This window comes from Erinaceus europaeus, chromosome 4 (assembly GCF_950295315.1).
Source record: "Erinaceus europaeus chromosome 4, mEriEur2.1, whole genome shotgun sequence".
Classification (NCBI taxonomy): Eukaryota; Metazoa; Chordata; class Mammalia; order Eulipotyphla; family Erinaceidae; genus Erinaceus; species Erinaceus europaeus.
The window spans coordinates 68,031,087-68,049,006 of record NC_080165.1 but is presented as its reverse complement, the minus strand read 5'-3'; the positions used below and the strand labels follow the sequence as shown (position 1 = coordinate 68,049,006).

The following is a 17,920-nucleotide window of genomic DNA, read 5'->3' as shown; positions in this document are numbered from 1 at the left end:
TACAAATCCACCGGTCCTGGAGGCTTTTTTTTTTTTTTTTTTTGGATAGGACAGAGAAAAATTGAGGGAGGAGGGGAAAATAGAGAGGGGGAGAGAAAGACACCTGCAGACCAGCTTCACCACTTGTGAACCGACTACCCTAGGCCAGTGCCTGCACTTTGTACTATGTGGGTTTAGCCCAGTGCGCTACCACCTAGCCCCTGGCAGTCTACTATTTAAACTGCTGTCCTGATTCGACTTCCGGAGGCGGAGCTACGAGCAGCAGATCGCTTTCTCTCCTCTCCTCTCTCTCCCGGATCAACTAGGAAGACCAAAGGAGACCACCCGGACCGAAACAAGACAGGACTAGAATGACCACAGAAACCCAGTAAATCACCCGTGAGTACAAACACGCGTGGCTGGTGACAGAGAGGAGAGAGGGACCTAAGGAGAGATTAAGTGACTGCTAACAGTTCGACAGTTTGTCAGTGGAGACACCACCTTCAGTCTGCTCCACCAACAAGGGGACAGCTGAAGGGAGGAAAGGACTCCCCAGAGACTCACCAAGTGCAACTCTGAGTCTCCATTGCTACTACCCTCAGAATCTGGAGCAGCAACAGGGAGGGACACCAGGGTACAGAGATCTAACCGGGAAACTCAGAAGACCTATGCCTCGGTGGCATAGCTGAGGGGCTGTGAAAGTCTCTTTGCATAACCACTGGATTATCTCTGCCACACCCTGCTTTATCTCTTGGTCAGGAGTCAGTGATTAAGCTAAGAAGCCTATTGATAGTTTAAAAGCCCTCAGGCTCCCATAGCCTACAGGGGAAAAAAAAAAAGGCTTTTACAACACTGAACTCCAACTCAGGGATTGAAAAAACTGTTAACTTATTTAAAATGGTTAAAACAACAAGAAAAAATATTGGAGACTCGAACCAGGACAAGAGTCCAGCTAAAAGTCCTCCAGAGGGTGAAGCACAAAACAACGAGTTCAACATCCAAACATTAGCTAAGGAAATAATAAACTGCTGTCCTATTTCCCTGCCCCAGGCTCATCACCCTTCAGCTTGGAAGAGAAAGAGAGATTTTAAATTTGTAGAATGGGAGCTAGCTTTGGAGACAGATGGGAAGATGGGTACAGAGAGAATCCCCCCAGACTCCTGGTACTCCCTCAAGATTGGGTGTATGGTAGTTCAGGAAATGATACAGTGGGTAAAGCATTAGGCTCTCAAGCATGAGGTCCCAAGTTCAGGCCCCAGCAGTACATGTAGCAGAGTGAGGCTCTGGTTCTCTTTCTCTCTCCATTCTCTCACTGATAAATACAGGGGGGCAGTAGTGCTCTGGGCTTAGCACACATAGTGTGAAGCTCAAGGACCAGAACAAGGATCCTGGCTCAAGCCCTTAGCTCCCCACCTGCGGGGCGGGGAGTGGGGGGGAGGGAGGAGTCGCTTCACAAGCGGTGAAGCAGGTCTGCAGGTGTTTATCTTTCTCTCCCCCTCTGTCTTTCCATTTTCTCTCCATTTCTCTCTGTTCTATCCAGCAACAACAATAACAGCAGCAACAACAGCAACAATGGAAAAAAGATGGCTGCCCAGAGCAGAGGATTTGTAGTGCAGGCACCAAGCCCCAGCAATAACCCTAGAGGCAAAAATAAATATCTTTTTTTTAATTTGGAGTATACCTCTTTATTTATTTTTATTTCTATTTTATTTATTTTCCTTTTTGTTGCCTTTGTTTTTAGCATTGTTGTGATTATTATTGTTGTTGTTATTAATGTCATTATTGTTGGATAGGACAGAGAGAAATGGAGAGAGGAGGGGAAGACAGAGAGGGGGAGAGAAAGGTAGACACCTGCAGACCTGCTTCACTGCCTGTGAAGTGACTCCCCTGCAGGTGGGGAGCCAGGGGCTCGAACCGGGATCCTTTTGCCAGTCCTTGCGTTTTGCGTCATGTGTGCTTAACCCGCTGCACTACCGCCCATCCCCCCAAGTATACCTCTTTCTAAAAAAAGATTATTTATCTATTTAATGAGGAGAGAGAGAGAGAGAGAGAGGAAGAAGGGGAAAGAAAGGAAGAGGGAGGACAGCGACAGGGACAGGGAGAGGACGAACCAAAGCATCACTCTGGCACATGTGGTACCAGGGACTGAACTCAGGACTTCACGCTTGACAGTCCAGTGCTTTATCCACTGTGCAACCTACTGAATCACAGGAGATAATGCCTCTCATCCCAGCTGTTCCCTAAGCCTGGTAAGTCTCAATCATTACAAAGTGATGGGAGCTGGGACAACAGGGCTGTAGAAGGAACAAGAGGCTCCAAGGTGAACTCCTACCTTGCATGAGCAGCAGAGAGAAAAGGATAGCCAGGGCCAGGCCCCAGCCCACGGCCCTCCAGTGGGCGCGGTACACGTGGAAGGCCAAGGCACCCTCCTTCTTGCTTTCTTCCTGCAGCAGGCGGCATGAGGAGCTCTCTTGCACAGCCAGCGCCTTCTTTGTTTTCTCTGTTCCTGGTTTTGACTGGGATGTGTCTGCAAGAATTGGAAAGGGTAGGGAGGGATCAGACTTACAGGATGACAGTTTTAAAACCTCAGTGTTTCAGAGGGACAAGAAAGTTCTGTGGAAAACATCTTTCTGCAGTGTAGTAGTTAAAAACAAGCCCTTTCCCCTGCCCACCTGAGCCATACCTAAGTCTGACTCCTGTCCATTCTCAGCCGAGGCTTTGGGGACAGCTTGTACTAATGGCAGGATCTCAGATGGAGGCCCTAGAAGACATTGGAGAATTGCCAAATGCTGCACTGAATATAAGTATTATGACTCTGTTTTAAATATATTTTTATGTATTGCATTGGGAGAGGGGAGGTGGTATTGATTCACAGGAAACAAAGACAAAGAGAGAACGACAAGCCAGAGTACCACCCTGCTTTATGTGGTACCAAGGATCAAACTGGGAATTTTACATATGCAAGTCTGATACTCTACCAGTTAAGCCAGTTCCCAGCTGCCCTTTCCTTTCTTTCTTCCTTCCTTTTTTCTTTTCTTTCTTTCCTTCCTTCTCCTTTCCTTCCTTTCTCTCTTTCTTTTCATTTCTTTTTCTTTTTTTAGTGATTTATCTAGGGCTGGGGAGGTAACACAGAGATTGTGCAAAATACTCTTTTTATATTTATTTATTTATTGCCCTTTTGTTGTCCTTGTTGTTTTTCTTTTTTTATTATTTATTCCCTTTTGTTGCCCTTGCTCTTTTATTGTTGTAGTTATTATTGTTGTTGTCACTGTTGGATAGGACAGAGAGAGAAATGGAGAGAGGAGGGGAAGACAGAGAGGGGGAGAGAAAGATAGACACCTGCAGACCTGCTTCACCGCCTGTGAAGCGACTCCCCTGCAGGTGGGGAGCTGGGGGCTTGAACCGGGATCCTTATGCTGGTCCTTGAGCTTTGTACCACGTGCACTTAACCCACTACCACCCGACTCCTTTCCCTGCACCCTTTTATGTAATGAGAGAGTACCTGTGTGAGGACTCTACCCCCCATCTCTCTGGACTTCCTTCCTGATTGACCCTGCACTGGACAGCCCCGACTCTGACCAGGAACCAGGTCCATCTTTCTGAATGTGAAGACCAACTAACACAGACAGAAAACATTCATCCTGTGATTCAGGAGAGTATGCAGTGGATAAAGTACTGAACTCTCAAGCATGAGGTCCTAAATTCAGTCCTTGGCACTACATAAGCCAGAATGATGTTCTGATTCTCTCACCTCCTTCTCTCTCATACACATGAATACATAAATCTTGAAAAAATGTTCACCAGAGTCACAACCATGCATGAGCAAACTTGTTACTTAGATTTCTCTCATCACACTTTGTGAAATTTATATTTTTTAAAATTTATTTTATTTTATTTTTATTTTTTAACCAGAGCACTGCTCAGCTCTGGCTTATGATGGGGGGGGGGTTGTGAAATTTCTATTAAGCACGCAGAAATTCCTTTCTTCCTGTTGCCCTCCCAGAGAATTTTCAGATATCTAGGTCACTCTGGCTAATCCATATGTGGGGTGTGTGTGTGTGTGTGTGTGTATATACACACACACAAAACACTGCTGCAAATCTAACTGATTTTTCTTCTCCAAGAACATCAGAAATCCTGAACTTCTAAGTTCCCCAATGCATCCAGTCACAAAGTCCAAGTCTCCAACCCATTGGCATCTATTTCACCAGTGAGCTCCCTTCCTTCCTGCTGTCCATTTCCTCACACCTGTTCTATTAAAGCAGGAGAGGGTCTCCCAATAGACAGGAAGAATAAGCAGACCCAGGTCACACCTAGAGCAAGCAGCAGACTGTACTTAACAATCCATCTCTCCTTCCCAGTCACTTGCTGCTCTCTCTTGGCTGGGATCCCACCCTACCAGCCATTACCAGCCTGTATGAGGCGGCCGGCCTCCATCAGCAGCACCACATCCGCTCTCTCTAAGTACTCAGTGCGGTGGGTGCAGAGCAGCCGAGTGGTGTGGCTCAGCACTCCCAGGATGCACCGCTGCAGCAGATGTTTGGCCACGTCTGCATCCACCGCAGCCAGAGGGTCATCAAGAAGATAGAGTTCTTTTTCCTAGGGAGATGCAGGGGCACCATGGGTACCAAGCCTCAAGGCTATGGCTGGAACCCAAACTTATCCTAGGACATGATCAGGCAGTCAGAAAAGAGAGCGGAGAGAAATGTGGGGGGCTACCCTACATTAACAGAGAAGAATATGCAGTCTGAGGGTACACATCTCTATTCATGCAAGGTCTATATCCCATGGCCTGTGCTTAGCTTTGCTGGGTCCCAGTGCCATGAGCCACATCATGCTTTTTAAAGGTTTTAATTCACCCCTGGAGATGAAAAAGGGGACACGACTAGCCAGTGGATCAACAACACCTCACAATTATGAGGGGGGAGGGGAGAAACTGAATGCTGATAAAAATGTCCCCCATCCTTCTACTCAACATTGTACTCCAAAGGAGCTGGACCCCCTCACCTTTAACTCACCTGGTAGACAGCACGAGCAAGAGCAATCCGGGCCCGCTGTCCCCCACTGAGTGTCACACCCTTCTCTCCAACTTCTGTCTGATCTCCAGCAGGCAGAATCTGTAAAGACAAGCCCTCTAGTGTTGGCCAGTGAGCTCTCCAATACTGTCTAGCCTATTTCCTATCCCTTTGCAGGAAAATGATGGCAAGATTCAAGAGAGTCAGAGAAGCTTTCAGGGAGGTGGTGCAGTGGTAGAGCTTTGGTCTAGTAAGTGTGAGGTTCTGAGTTTGAGCCTCAGCACTGCATATGCCAGAGGACAGAGTGCTGCCCTGGTGTATCTCTGTAGCCTATGAAATAAATCTTATCAAGAAAGAAAGAAAGAAAGAAAGAAAGAAAGAAAGAAAGAAAGAAAGAAAGAAAGAAAGAAAGGGAGAAAGAGAGAAAGAAAGAGAGAAAGAAAGAGAGAAAGAAAGAAAGAAAGGAAGGAAGATGAATTGGGCTGGGGAGATAGCATAATAGTTATGCAAAAAGACTTTGATGCCCAAGTCACTGAAGGTCCCAGGTTCAATCCCCAGCACCACCATAAACCAGAGCTAAACAGTGCTCTGATAAAAAATAATAATAATAAAATTTAAAAGAAGCTATTTTTTAAATATTTATTTCCTTTTGTTACCCTTGTTTTTTATTGTTGTTATTGATGTCATCGTTGTTGGATAGGACAGAGAGAAATGAAGAGAGGAGGGGAAGATAGATAGGGGGAGAGAAGGCCAGATACCTGCGTCACGGCCTGTGAAGCGACTCCCCTGCAGGTGGGGAGCCGGGGGCTCGAACCAGGATTCTTACGCTGGTCCTTGCACTTTGTGCCACATGTGCTTAACCCACTGTGCCACCGCACGACTCCCAAAAGAAGCTATTTTTTGAGAGACAGAAAGTAAACAGAATGGGGGCCAGGTGGTGGCGCACCTGGTTGAGCACACATTACAGTGCGCAAGGACCTAGGTTCGAGCCCCTGGTCCCCACCTGCAGAGGGAAAGTTTCACAAGTGGTAAAGCAGTGCTGCAGGTGTCTCTCTGTCTCTCTCCCTCTCTATCACCCCCTTCCCTCTCAATTTCTGACTGAGTCTCTATCCAACAAATAAAGACTTAAACAGTTTTTTTAAATGTACTTTAAAAAAAAAGGAAAGTAAACAGAATGGACTTGAGCTTGGAAAAAACAAGCCAGAGAGGATAAGCCATAATCCCATAAACAAAAAGCATTTTTGCCACCTGGCCCCTCCTTTCCTTTCCTTTCCCTTTCCCTTTTCCTTTCCTTCCCTTCTTCCCCCCTTCCCTTTTTCTTTCCTTTCCCTTCCCTTTCCAATTCCCTTCCTTTCCCTTTCCTTTCCTTTCCTTTCCTTCCTTTCCCTTCCCTTCTTCCTTTCCTTCTTCCTCCCCTTCTCTTTTTCCTTCCCCTTCCCTTCCCTTTCCCTTCCTTCCCCTTTCCTTTTTCCTTTCCTTTCTTTTTCTTTCCTTTCCTTTCTTTTTCTTTCCTTTTCTTTCTTTTTCTTTCCTTTCCTTCCCCTTCCTTTCCCATTGTAGTGCCAGGGAATGAATCCATGGCCTCACATATGGTAAGGCATGCACTTTGGTCAAAGAGTCATCTCCAGGGGCTGGGTAGTAGCTCACCTGGTTGAGCACACATGTTACAACGCACAAGGACCTGGGTTCAAGCCCTTGGTCCCCACCTGCGGGGAAAAGCTTTATAAGTGGTGAAGCAGTGTTGCAGGTGTCTCTCTCCTATCACCCCCTTCTCTCTCAATTTCTGACTCTGTCTATCAAATAAATAAAGATAATAAAAAAATTTTTTTAAGAGACATTTCCAGGATCCCTCACTATTGTGCCTTTTTAACAGGCAAGGGTGGTGATGAGTGTATCCACTCTGAAAACACTCACACTAGTACTGCTAGCTTTCCCGTGCCTCAAGAGTGGTTGCCTTAGGTGAAGGGTCCCTATACCTGAGGAAGCTCCTTTTGGTCTACCTGAGGGAAATGCTTTGTTTTTCATCTTTCTCTTAGTGCCTAGAACAGGTCACAGCACTCAGCAGACACTGGGGAAATGTCTGATGTAGAAACAAATGCTGCATGAAGGATCTAAGGCTATCCAATAATCAAAATCAAAGGCTCTCCTTTTTAGGAGGCTCCATGGTCACCTGGACAAGAGATTGGGATGAAAGTGCTGGGGCGGGGGGGGGAAGACAATGAAGACTGAATTCGAAAGTCAAGGAAGAAATCTGGACTCTCTTGCCTCCTATACCTAGTAGTCTGGATGTGGGAAGTTGAATGAGTTTAACAGGTTTTTTCAGGGCCTGTGGGAAAGGGCCTCCTGATCCAGAGTCACTAGCCTGACCTATGCAGAGATAAGCCTCACAGGTAACCCTTCTCTAGTTCTGGAGGTCTCAGGGCTCCCCCAGCTATGATGTAAAACACCCAGCCACCATATCAGCACCCCTGCAGAAGCTGCAGGAGAGAGGGGGCCAGAAGATGGACACACTGAAAGGATCGAAGCCCGGCAGTCAATCCTCGGTAAATAATGCCTGAGTAGACGCAACCCCTCCCCAGAGGAACAAGTCTCTGATTTGAGAGATTGTCAGGGACTCAAGGAGATGCACACAACCAAGAGGTTTCAGGACAAGGCACTCACGCTGAGGTCGTCGTTGAGGGCACAAGCCTCTAGCACTTCACTATACAGCCTGGCATCAAAGGTCTTCCCAAAGAGAATGTTGTCTCGGATGGTGGCAAACTGAATCCAGGGTTCCTGGGTGGCCAGCCCAAAGCCTTCAGAGAGCCCCCACACTGCCACCTGGCCACGCAACCTGCAGAGAATCAGGGAAGCAGCATGGAGGTCCAGCTCCCCACTGGATCTCTCCGTGCCCAACCTCTGCCTCCCAGAAGCCTCCTGAGACTGCTACCATCTATACTGGGAAGGGAAAACAAAGCACTTTGGCTGTGATAAAGCAGTGATCATATCTGGATGTGCTCAGGACCTCTGAAGAGAATGGCTACCACACAGCCCTCCTTCTCACCTTAAAATACGAAGGCCTTCCTCCTTTATGCCTCTGCTCCTCTCTGGATCCCTTCTCTTCACGAACACAGTTTCTAAGAGTAGCTGATGCTGGGTGTATTTCCATGTACTTTGTCACTTTTATAGCATGTCTGCCACTCTGATTGGTAACTTGGTTTTGTTTTGCATGACCATTATGCTGCCTTCCCGGCAGTAACTCACTTTTTTTTTTTTTTTTAAATCTGTCTTCCACTTTCCAGACTGGAACCTCTCCCAAGAAAGGAACCACATCTTGTTCACTTTAGCCTCTCTGAGAGCCCTCTGAAAATTTGTCCAGAGCCTAGCAGGGCTGGGTGGCTGTGTGCTGAAGGGCAGAGACAAAGATAAGGGGTATTGGAGCTTTGTTACCTGTGGAGCTCCCCAGAGATGGCAGCCAGCAGTGAGCTCTTCCCACAGCCCACCTTTCCCACGATGCCCACCAGGATTCCCTGTAAGGAAGCCATGCAAGTCAGTGAGAGGGCTCCCTCTTGTAACCCCAGACTACCAATCACCTTGCAGGCCCCAGTGTTTTACAGGGAAAGAATTCTCTGCCCTCTACTGTTGTTTTAGACCTGTGGAAGTAGGGTGTTAATATTTATTTTCACTCAGCTCTGGCTTATTTTGGTATAGGTGATTGAACCTGGGATTTCAGAGCCTCAGGCATGAGAATCTGTTGTGATAACCACTGTTCTATCTCCCTAGCCCTATTTAATTTAACTTTTGAGAGAGAGAAGGATATCATAGTAATGCTTAGCTTACGCATGTGGTGGTACTAGGAATCATTCTGTGATCTCTGGGACCTCAGCTGTGAAAGTGGTGTGTGGGCTGGTGAGATAGCTCACCTGGATAGTGCACTATTTTGTTGTGTGTGTGATTAAGGGAACAGCTCAACTTGCACAGCTTGAGATTTACATGCCTGAACCTCCTGGTTCAATCCCCAGTGTCACATGTGTACCAGTCATGCTCTGGCTTCTCTGTCCCTCATGTGAAACTATCTTATATGAAAGAAATAAAATAAATATTTAAATATATATAGGGAAGGCCATCAAAATAGCTCACTTGGATAGTGTGCTGCTTTGTTATGTGTGTAGACATGAGAAAAAGAAAAAAATGAAAGGAAAAGCAGGAGACAGAGAATGTCTTGCAAGTTGGGGCCTGGTTCTGAACTGTTGCTGAGGTCTGGCTGCATGTTTGCCTTTGGAGCCTGCCCTTGATCGCAACATCCTTGTTGTAAATTTTTGTTTACTTAAGCTAGCTCCAATGGGTTTCTATGACTTACAGATTTATATCCAAAAAAGAAAAAAAGAAAAGAAAGCCCTAACTGACACATTAGTAAAATTCCAGCCTTGTCTTGTCTGAACTAAGAGAAAAAACAAATATACACCGCAAGCCAGAAGTGTGAGCCAAGTGCAGTGGAGGTGGCTCCAGCACCAGGAAGACTGGGTTGAGCTGTGGGGCAAAGGTTAGACAAAGGTTAACAGAGGTTAAGAGCACAGAGTAGGGAGTCGGGCGGCAGTGCAGCAGGTTAAACACAGGTGGCGCAAGGTGGCACAAAGTGTAAGGACCGGCGTAAGGATCCTGGTTTCAGCCCTTGGCTCCCCACCTGCAGGGGCATCACTTCACAGGTGATGAAGCAGGTCCAAAGGTGTCTATCTTTCTCTCCCCCTCTGTCTTCCCCTCCTCTCTTCATTTCTCTCTGTCCTACCTAACAATGACGACATCAAGAACAACAACAATAATAACTACAACAATAAAACAACAAGGGCAACAAAAGGGAATAAATAAATATTTTTTAAAAAGAGAGGGGGAGTCAGGCGGTAGCACAGTGAGTTAAGCGCACATGGCGCAAAGCTCAAGGACCGGTTTAAGGATCCTGGCTTGGCTCGAGCCCCAGCTCCCCACCTGCAGGGGAGTTGCTTCACAGGCAGTGAAGCAGGTCTATAGGTGTCTATCTTTCTCTCCCCCTCTCTGTCTTCCCTTCCTCTCTCCATTTCTCTCTGTCCTATCCAACAACAATGACATCAATAACAACAATAACTACAACAACAATGAATAACAACAAAGGCAACAAAAGGGAAAATAAATAAATATAAAAAAAAAGAGGGCAGAGTAAACTTAGGAGGGGGGCACAATGGAGTCAGATCTCACCAGAAATGTCTCACTGCAAGTGCTTCTTTGACCTGTAGGGCTGAGAAGATAGCAAAATGTTTGTGCAAAAAGCCTTCCATGGGGTGGGTGTAGGTAGCATAGTGGTTATGCGAAGAGACTCTCTTGCCTGAGGCTCCAAAGTCCCAGGTTCAAACCCCTACACCACCATAAGCCAGAGCTGAGCAGTGCTCTGTTAAAAAAAAAAAAAAAAAAATCCGGGGCCAGGCGGTGGTGCACCTGTTTACGCGCACACACTACAGTGCTCAAGGACCGGGGTTCAAGCCCCTGGTCCCCACCTGCAGGGGGAAAGCTTCACGAGTGCTGAAGCAGGGCTGCAGGTGTCTCTCTGTCTCTCTCCATCTCTATCTTCCCTTCCCCTCAATTTCTCTCTGTCTCTATCCAATAATAAATAAAGTTTAAAAAAAGAATAAAAAAAACAAGTTCTGTGAACCATTATTTAAAAAAAAAAATCCATGTATACTGTGGTGTGAGTCACAAAGTATGACTCCTTTTCACCAGGCTAAATAGAGGATCGTATACCCCATTTGCAAAAAAAAAAAAAAAAAAAACTTTGAAAGCACAAGGACTGGCGTAAGGATCCCAGTTTGAGCCCCCGGCTCTCCACCTGCAGGGGAGTCACTTCACAGGCAGTGAAGCAGGTCTGCAGGTGTCTTTCTCTCCCCCTCTGTCTTCCCCTCTCTCCATTTCTCTCTGTCCTATCCAACAATGACTACATCAATAACAACAACGATAATAATAACAATAACAATAAAGAACAAGGGCAACAAAAGGGAAAATAAATATATGTTTTTAATTTTTTTTAAATATTTATTTTATTTATTCCCTTTTGTTGCCATTTTTTTATTGTTGTAGTTATTATTGTTGTTGTTGTTGGATAGGACAGAGAGAAATGGAGAGAGGAGGGGAAGATAGAGAGGAGGAGATAAAGATAGACACCTGCAGACCTGCTTCACTGCCTGTGAAGCGACTCCCCTGCAGGTGGGGAGCCGGGGTTCGAACCGGGATCCTTATGCCGGTCCTTGTGCTTTGCGCCACCTGCGCTTAACCCGCTGCGCTACAGCCCGACTCCCATAAATAAATATTTTTTAAAAACCTTTATTGGAAAAGGCTGTGGAGCCTCTCCCTTGGTCTCCAGTGCAGGGGAGAAGCTAGGTAAGCTTTAAGGTCCATTCTGAACCATACAGCCTCTGGCAGACAGGAAAAGACAAACACACATGTTGCTCTGGACTGGGCAGATGTGAGCTGTCTAAAGTCTAGAGATATGACAATTCTGAAAAAAAATTGTGTGTGGAGGGATAACATTCTGAGCTGAGGTATAATCTCCACTAAATTGGTAATGTGTGTGCTCAACCAGGTGTGCCCCTGCCCGACCCCCATCTCCACTAAATTGGAACCTGCTCACACAAACCCCTCCAGCCCCCCCCTCCCCATGATTAATTAGAGTCATGGGGTCATCTAGTTCTGGTTAGCCTGGTCTTTGCCTTGTTATCTGCCATTAATTCACCGTCTCCCTCAGTAGTTTGAGGACTTTCCTCTTGTATCTGACCAACAAACCTTCTTTACTACAAGGCGACTAATGAAGGTCTCTTGGCTGGTTCCAACTGGGTCCCAGGAGAACAAGGCATCATGCAGCTCCAGTGCTGTAGATGGCTCTGTGGGGAGGTCTGCACGGGGAAGAAGCTACTCAACTTGGGCTCCAAACCCACCACATCCCTGCTGGGGAGGGCAAACCAAACTGTGCCATTGGTTTGTCTGTTCTATATCTGCCTGCCCAGGACTAGTTCAGCCTCAGTCTTGGTCTAAAGGTCCTCTCCCAGGATGACCACCTGCCCTGCCAGGAGTCTGCTACCTCTGGCTCCTTTCAGCAGCAGCTCTCTGCAATGCCCTCCACACCATGTGTGAAACCTCTCTAGCTTCCCACTTACCTGGGCTGTAGTAAGTCTGGGGGTTGTGGTTGGGAAGGTCGAGGAAACGTTGAATTCGGTCCAGGGACACTTTGGCCTCCAATAGGCCATTGATGACCCAAGGGAAGTTGTTGAGAGGAAGGATGAGCATGTGCACCAGCGCCAGTGCTGTGAACACCTAAGAAGCATAGAAGGGTGTGGAAGGGCGAAGCATCACTAAGTCTCAGCTCACAAAAGACAAGCTTTCTGGGTGGCACCATGAACAAGTTTATGGAGGGGGAAAAACGGTGGCGGCTGAACTGAGGGATTGGCTGGACAATCCAACCCCTGGGCTCAGGGAAGATCCACTGTACTATTCATACATATGAGGCAAGTGATCTACTACCAAGTTACACCCACACTTCATCCTCCAAGATATGTATGTTTTCAGTTGTAGCCAGGACTTCATCACTCCTGGTTGACTTTTTTCCAAATAGAAGTGAGGGGGGGGGAGCAGACAGTGGCATACCAGGTTAAGAGCATAGTATGAAGCACAAGGACCAGTGCAAGAATCCCGGTTTGAGCTCCCAGCTCGCCAACTACAGGCAGGTTTGCAGGTGTCTATCTTTCTCTCCCCGTCTTCCCCTCCTCTCCATTTCTCTGTCCTATCCAACAACAACAGCAATGACAACAATAACAAGGGCAACAAAATGGGAAAAATGGCCTCCAGGAGCAGTGGATTTGTAGTGCAGGCACTGAGCCCCAGCAATAACCTTGGAGGCAAATAATAATAATAATAAAGGAAAGAAAGGGAGCTAGGTGGTGGTATACCTGGTTAAGTACTCAAATTACAGTGTGCAAGGACCCAAGTTCAAGCCTCTGGTCCCCACTTGCAGGGAGAAAGCTTCATAAGTGGTGAAGCAGGGCTTCAGTTGTCTATCTCTCCCTCCCCTCTCCATTTCTGTCTCTATCCAATAATGAAAAAAAAAAAAGGAGTTGGGCGGTAGTGCAGTGGGTTAAGCACACATGGTGCAAAGCGCAAGGGCCAGTGTAAGGATCCTGGTACAAGCCCCCAGCTCCCCACCTGCAGGGGAGTCGCTTCACAGGTGGTGAAGCAGGTCGCAGGTGTTTATCTTTCTCTCCCCCTCTGTCTCCCCCTCCTCTCTCCATTTCTCTCTGTCCTATCTAACAACGACGACATCAATAACAACAACAATAACTACAACAACAATAAAAAGACAATAAGGGCAACAAAAGGGAAAATAAATAAATAAAAATTTTAAGAAATAGAGATACAGACCACAGCACTGAAGCTTCCCACAAGTAATGTGGGGGCAGGGGCTTGAACCTGAGTCATTCACATGACAAAGCAGGCACCCTCTCAGCTGAGTTTTCTTTCCACTCTCACACTCCAGGTAGTATCTTGATAAGCACATGGGCCTAGCTCATTCTGAGATCTCAGTATTTCTAAGTAGTCACACTGTCTGGCCTTAGCTAGACCCAGCATTGTATCATGAAATTTGTCCCCCAAGGCCATCAGGATGACTAGGGGACACAAAACAGAGCCTGAATCTGACTGGAAGCTAGAGAGGAAGGGAAGAGAGGAAAAGCAGGAAGTCTCTCATGGCAGGAAGAGTTATCGATGCAGGGCCCCAGCAAAGAGGCTGTCAAAGAACTTCTTTGATTGATTAAGGATAGGAGTCTGGGATGCTCCATCCCAGTCAGCTTGGTGGGGCAGGGGGCTGAGCCCATCTGTGCATCTGTCTTCTTGCTGCTGCTATCTTCCATGCCTTTTTCTTTTTTTCCCTCCAGGGTTATCAGGGGGACTTGGTGCCAGCAAAATGAATCACTGCTCCTGACGACCATTGTTCATTTTTATTGGATGAGGCAGAGAAAAATTGAGAGGGAAAGGAGAGATAAAGACCCCCCCCTTCCAGGTAGGAGGCTGGGGGCTCAAACCAGGATCCTTGCATGGGTCCTTGCACTTCAAACTATGTGCACTTAACCCGGTGCGCCACCACCCGGCCCCCCCTTCCATGCCTTTCCATAGCCACCCCCTTACCTCCTGGTCCTCACCTTGGTGGCTGTGAGCTGGTGCCCCATGAGGGCATAGGTGATGAAGATGGTGATAGAAATGACAACAGGCAGGGCAGCCCACAGGTACACACAGGCTGCATCCAGGTATTTGATGACCCGCAGCCGCCCCAGCTCTCGAGCCCGGCAGGCCTCTACTCGGGCTCCCATCGCCTGCTCCCACACGAAGAACTTGATGACCCGAATGCCGCTCAGCACCTCAGTCATGAGCTGGGAGCAGGGACAGGAGAGTAGTGTGAAGTGGATATGCTGCTTGTGTGTCTCCGCCCTTCCAGATCCCCCCAGACCCCTAACAGGGTAAGTCAAGGAGCCCCTAGCAGCTCTATATTTCCTTAGTCTGGATTTTCTTCCTCACCTCAGCCCTTTCTGGAAGTCCTGCCTGGTTTTTTCGGTTCTGACTTCCCCCCCAAGTCATTTACTTCTCCACGTGCCCCAGCTGGGAGCAGTAGGAATCTTGTACCATCTTAAGAGACTAAGTGGTGGAAAGTGCAAAGGGGTTACCAGACTAGGATTAAAAAAAAAAAAAAAAAAAGGGAGTTGGGTGGTAGTGCAGAGGGTTAAGCACAGGAGGCACAAAGCACAAGGACCGGTGTAAGGATCCCAGTTTGAGCCCCCGGCTCCTCACCTGCAGGGGAGTCACTTCACAAGCAGTGAAGCAAGTCTGCAGGTGTCTATCTCTCTCTCCCTCTGTCTTTTCCCCCTCTCTATTTCTCTCTGTCCTATCCAACAACGATGACATCAGTAACAACAACAATGATAACTACAACAAGAAAACAAGGGCAACAAAAGGGAATAAACAAACAAACAAACAAACATTCATTCTTCCATCAGGGAAGGGACTGAGGACTCATTCCCAAGTCCAGAAGATGTGGTCCTTGAGAGCTGGTCACCAATGTAGCCCATGGCTTGAGTGATATAGGAACTACTGCAGTAGAAGTATACAGGTGTCGGAAGCCACACCACAGCACAGGGTCAAACAGGTCAACAGGTCCAGGTGAGAGGGACAAGGGCCAGATGAACTCCCAGAATCCTAGTATTTACACATCTCCAGCCTGCAAGCCAAGGAAGCACAAGGAATCTTCCCAGATGACCGTGGAGGGCTATTCTGTAGCTATCTGTTAAGTTCTGATTCTGCATTATTGTAGTTAGAAGGAGACAGATATGCTATATGGACTGTGACTTTTTTTTTTTTTTTTTTTTTTTACCAGAGCACTGTTCAGCTCTGGCTTATAGTGGGGGTGGGGGTGGGGGTGGGTGTATTTGAAGCCTCAGGCATGAGAATCTCTTTCCATAACCATTATGCTATCTACCCCCCTGCCCCTGTCACCTCTTCTTTAGAAGTATTTACAATCACTGCAGAACTAAGTCAGTCAGATCCTCAAGCACTTAGAATAGCCCAGGCAGGAGCATGACCTGATGCCTTAACTACAGTCCACCCCTATGAGGTAGCTGGGGTTCTTCTAGGCCTCTCAATGCACAGATATGAAATGGCCTAAGCTCTAAATGAAGAGGCTAGTGACTGGATCCTGACTTTATCACTAAGACTTTCTTTGACCCCAGACAGGTTAGTTTCTACCTCCTAGATTTACTGCTTAAAGCCACATGAGCGTATATTACTCCTGGGCCACTTACTTAGTGTCTGCTGTGGGACTGACATATGAGGCAACAGTTGTCTTCATTTCACAGATGAGAAAGTGGATTCCCAAGGTTAAGTGGCCTGGGAGGTGGTGTAGTAGATAAGGTATGGGACTCTCAAGGAGGAGGTCCTGAGTTCAGTCCCTGGAATCACATGTTCCAGAGTGATGCTCTGGTTCTACTTCCTCATCCTCATCCTCATCTTTCCTCTCTCGTCAATAAATAAATAAGAACTGTGGGTGGGGGAGATAGCATAATGGCTAGGCAGACTCTAGTACCTGAGGCTCTAAGGTCCCAGGTTCAATCCCTACACTACCACAAGCCAGAGTTGTACAGTGTTATGTTAAAAAAAAAAAAAAAAGTTAAAGGGGCCAGGTGGTGGCGCACCTGGTTGAGCGCACATATTACAATATGCAAGGACCCAGGTTCGAGCCCCTGGTCCCCACCTGCAAGGGGAAGGCTTTGCAAGTGGTGAAGCAGGGCTGCAGGTGTCTCTGTCTCTCTCCCTCTCTATCACCCCCTTCCCTCTTGATTTCTGGCTGCCTCTATCCAATAAATAAAGATTAAAAAATTCAAAAAAAGTTAAATAAATAATAACTGTGGAGCTAGAATAATGGTTTTGCAAAAAGACTTTCATGCGATTAAACTAGTATAAGGTAGAGTTGGGATCTGAACCTTAGTCTTAAGTCTACTAAGAACGCTTTACTGCTAGATCATGCTCACTACCTCAGGCACTGTTCAAGGGAGGACCTGGAGGACAGGAATGCTTGGTGGGGTCCCTGGCCCTCACCTTCACCCGGGCATCCTTATGTTGTAGCATGTCCTGGTTGCTGACCATGATGCGAGTGGCAATCACCTTGTTGACAGGTACCAGCAGCAGCGCCAGGATCAGGCCACCCACAAAGGCTAAGCCCACCTGGCGATGTAAGAGGTAAAGGGTGATGGCCAGCTGCAGGGGCAGGCCCCAGGCCTCGTGGAAGCTCCCGGCAAAGTTGAGGAGGCGCTCCGAATCTGTGCCTAGCAGGTTCAAGGCCTCTCCAGTTGGAGGGCGCCTGGGTCCCAGTTGCAAAGCCTTTCGGTACAGGATGTTCATCACGGCCCCTTGTGCCTGCAGCGTCACCTTCCGGACTTCATACCCATACTGATTCTGCAGCACAGCACCCAGCACAGCTCCACCAGCCAGCCCCAGGGCATACAGCAGGCCGTTGCTCAGTGGTTCCTGCCCTTCCTCTAGGAAGCCCACTAATAGGGACAATAGCAGCGGTCCTGAGAATCCCAACATGGTCCCCACTAGCTTCAGGAATCCAAGTGCCAGGTAGTGCCGCCCAAAGGCCCCATACAGAGCCCTCCACAGCCGTGTGCCCTCCTGCCAGTGTGTCTGGAAGAGGCGAGCCAGGTAGGCCGGGTGTAGTCTATGGGGGAGGCGACAAGTGTCCTGAGGCTGCCTGAGCTCTCCTTGTGCCCCTCGGGCCAGCAAGGGTGCCAGCCAGGCATAGGAGAAGCGTGACAGCCAACTCTCCCCATCTTCAGCTACCTCAGGTTCCTGCCTCTCAGACAGGAGCTCCTGGACCCAGGGTTCCCGTGGTCCCCCAGGGACTGCCCAGCCCAGCCCATAAGCTAGGAGTGCTGCCAGCTGCAAGATGAGAAGACACAGGCGGGCGAGGGGCCCTGGGAGAAGTGGGGGCAGAAGGGTACCTCGCTGGCAGTGCCACAGGAGGGTTAGCACCAGGGCTGGGGCTGGAAGGCAGGCAGTCAGAGCCAAGGCCAAGGGTCCCCGGGAGCAGCCATGAGGGGAATGGGCCAACACCCACAGGGCCAGGCTATGGCTGAGCCAGGCCACAGCTGCCACGGCCCCTGCCAGCACCTCCAGCCCTACAGGCCCTGGGCCTGCTCCTGGTGGTAAAGTAACTGGCAGGAGGTCTAACAGTGGAACGATGGAGAGCAGGGAGGAGGCTGCGAGTCGGCAGCGCCAGCCAGGACTGCAGGGTAGGTTGTAATCTGGATTCCTGGGGAGAAAGAGAAAAGGAAGCACTTTGTGGCTGAATCAAGGTCCAGATATGCCTCCAATGACTCCCTCACCTAAAA

The 17,920-nt window shown here is 48.1% G+C and overlaps 1 protein-coding gene across 2 annotated transcripts in view; it reads right to left on the bottom strand.

Annotated features, from left to right (window-relative positions):
• The window catches only part of ABCC10 (ATP binding cassette subfamily C member 10), a 31,800-nt gene that overhangs the window by 8,859 nt on the left and 5,021 nt on the right, over positions 1–17,920 (bottom strand). For both annotated transcript variants that reach the window (XR_009549500.1, XM_007530449.3), the window contains exons 3-12: positions 16,626–17,841; positions 14,183–14,410; positions 12,149–12,305; positions 11,778–11,887; positions 8,424–8,503; positions 7,656–7,827; positions 4,998–5,096; positions 4,389–4,578; positions 2,663–2,740; positions 2,312–2,506 (exon numbers count right to left, since the gene is read on the bottom strand). Coding sequence is in view for 1 of the 2 variants with exons in the window: in XM_007530449.3 (XP_007530511.1) it covers positions 2,312–2,506; positions 2,663–2,740; positions 4,389–4,578; positions 4,998–5,096; positions 7,656–7,827; positions 8,424–8,503; positions 11,778–11,887; positions 12,149–12,305; positions 14,183–14,410; positions 16,626–17,841 (2,525 nt within the window). In the remaining variant the exon portion in view is untranslated. The remainder of the gene's footprint in view (positions 1–2,311; positions 2,507–2,662; positions 2,741–4,388; positions 4,579–4,997; positions 5,097–7,655; positions 7,828–8,423; positions 8,504–11,777; positions 11,888–12,148; positions 12,306–14,182; positions 14,411–16,625; positions 17,842–17,920) is intronic.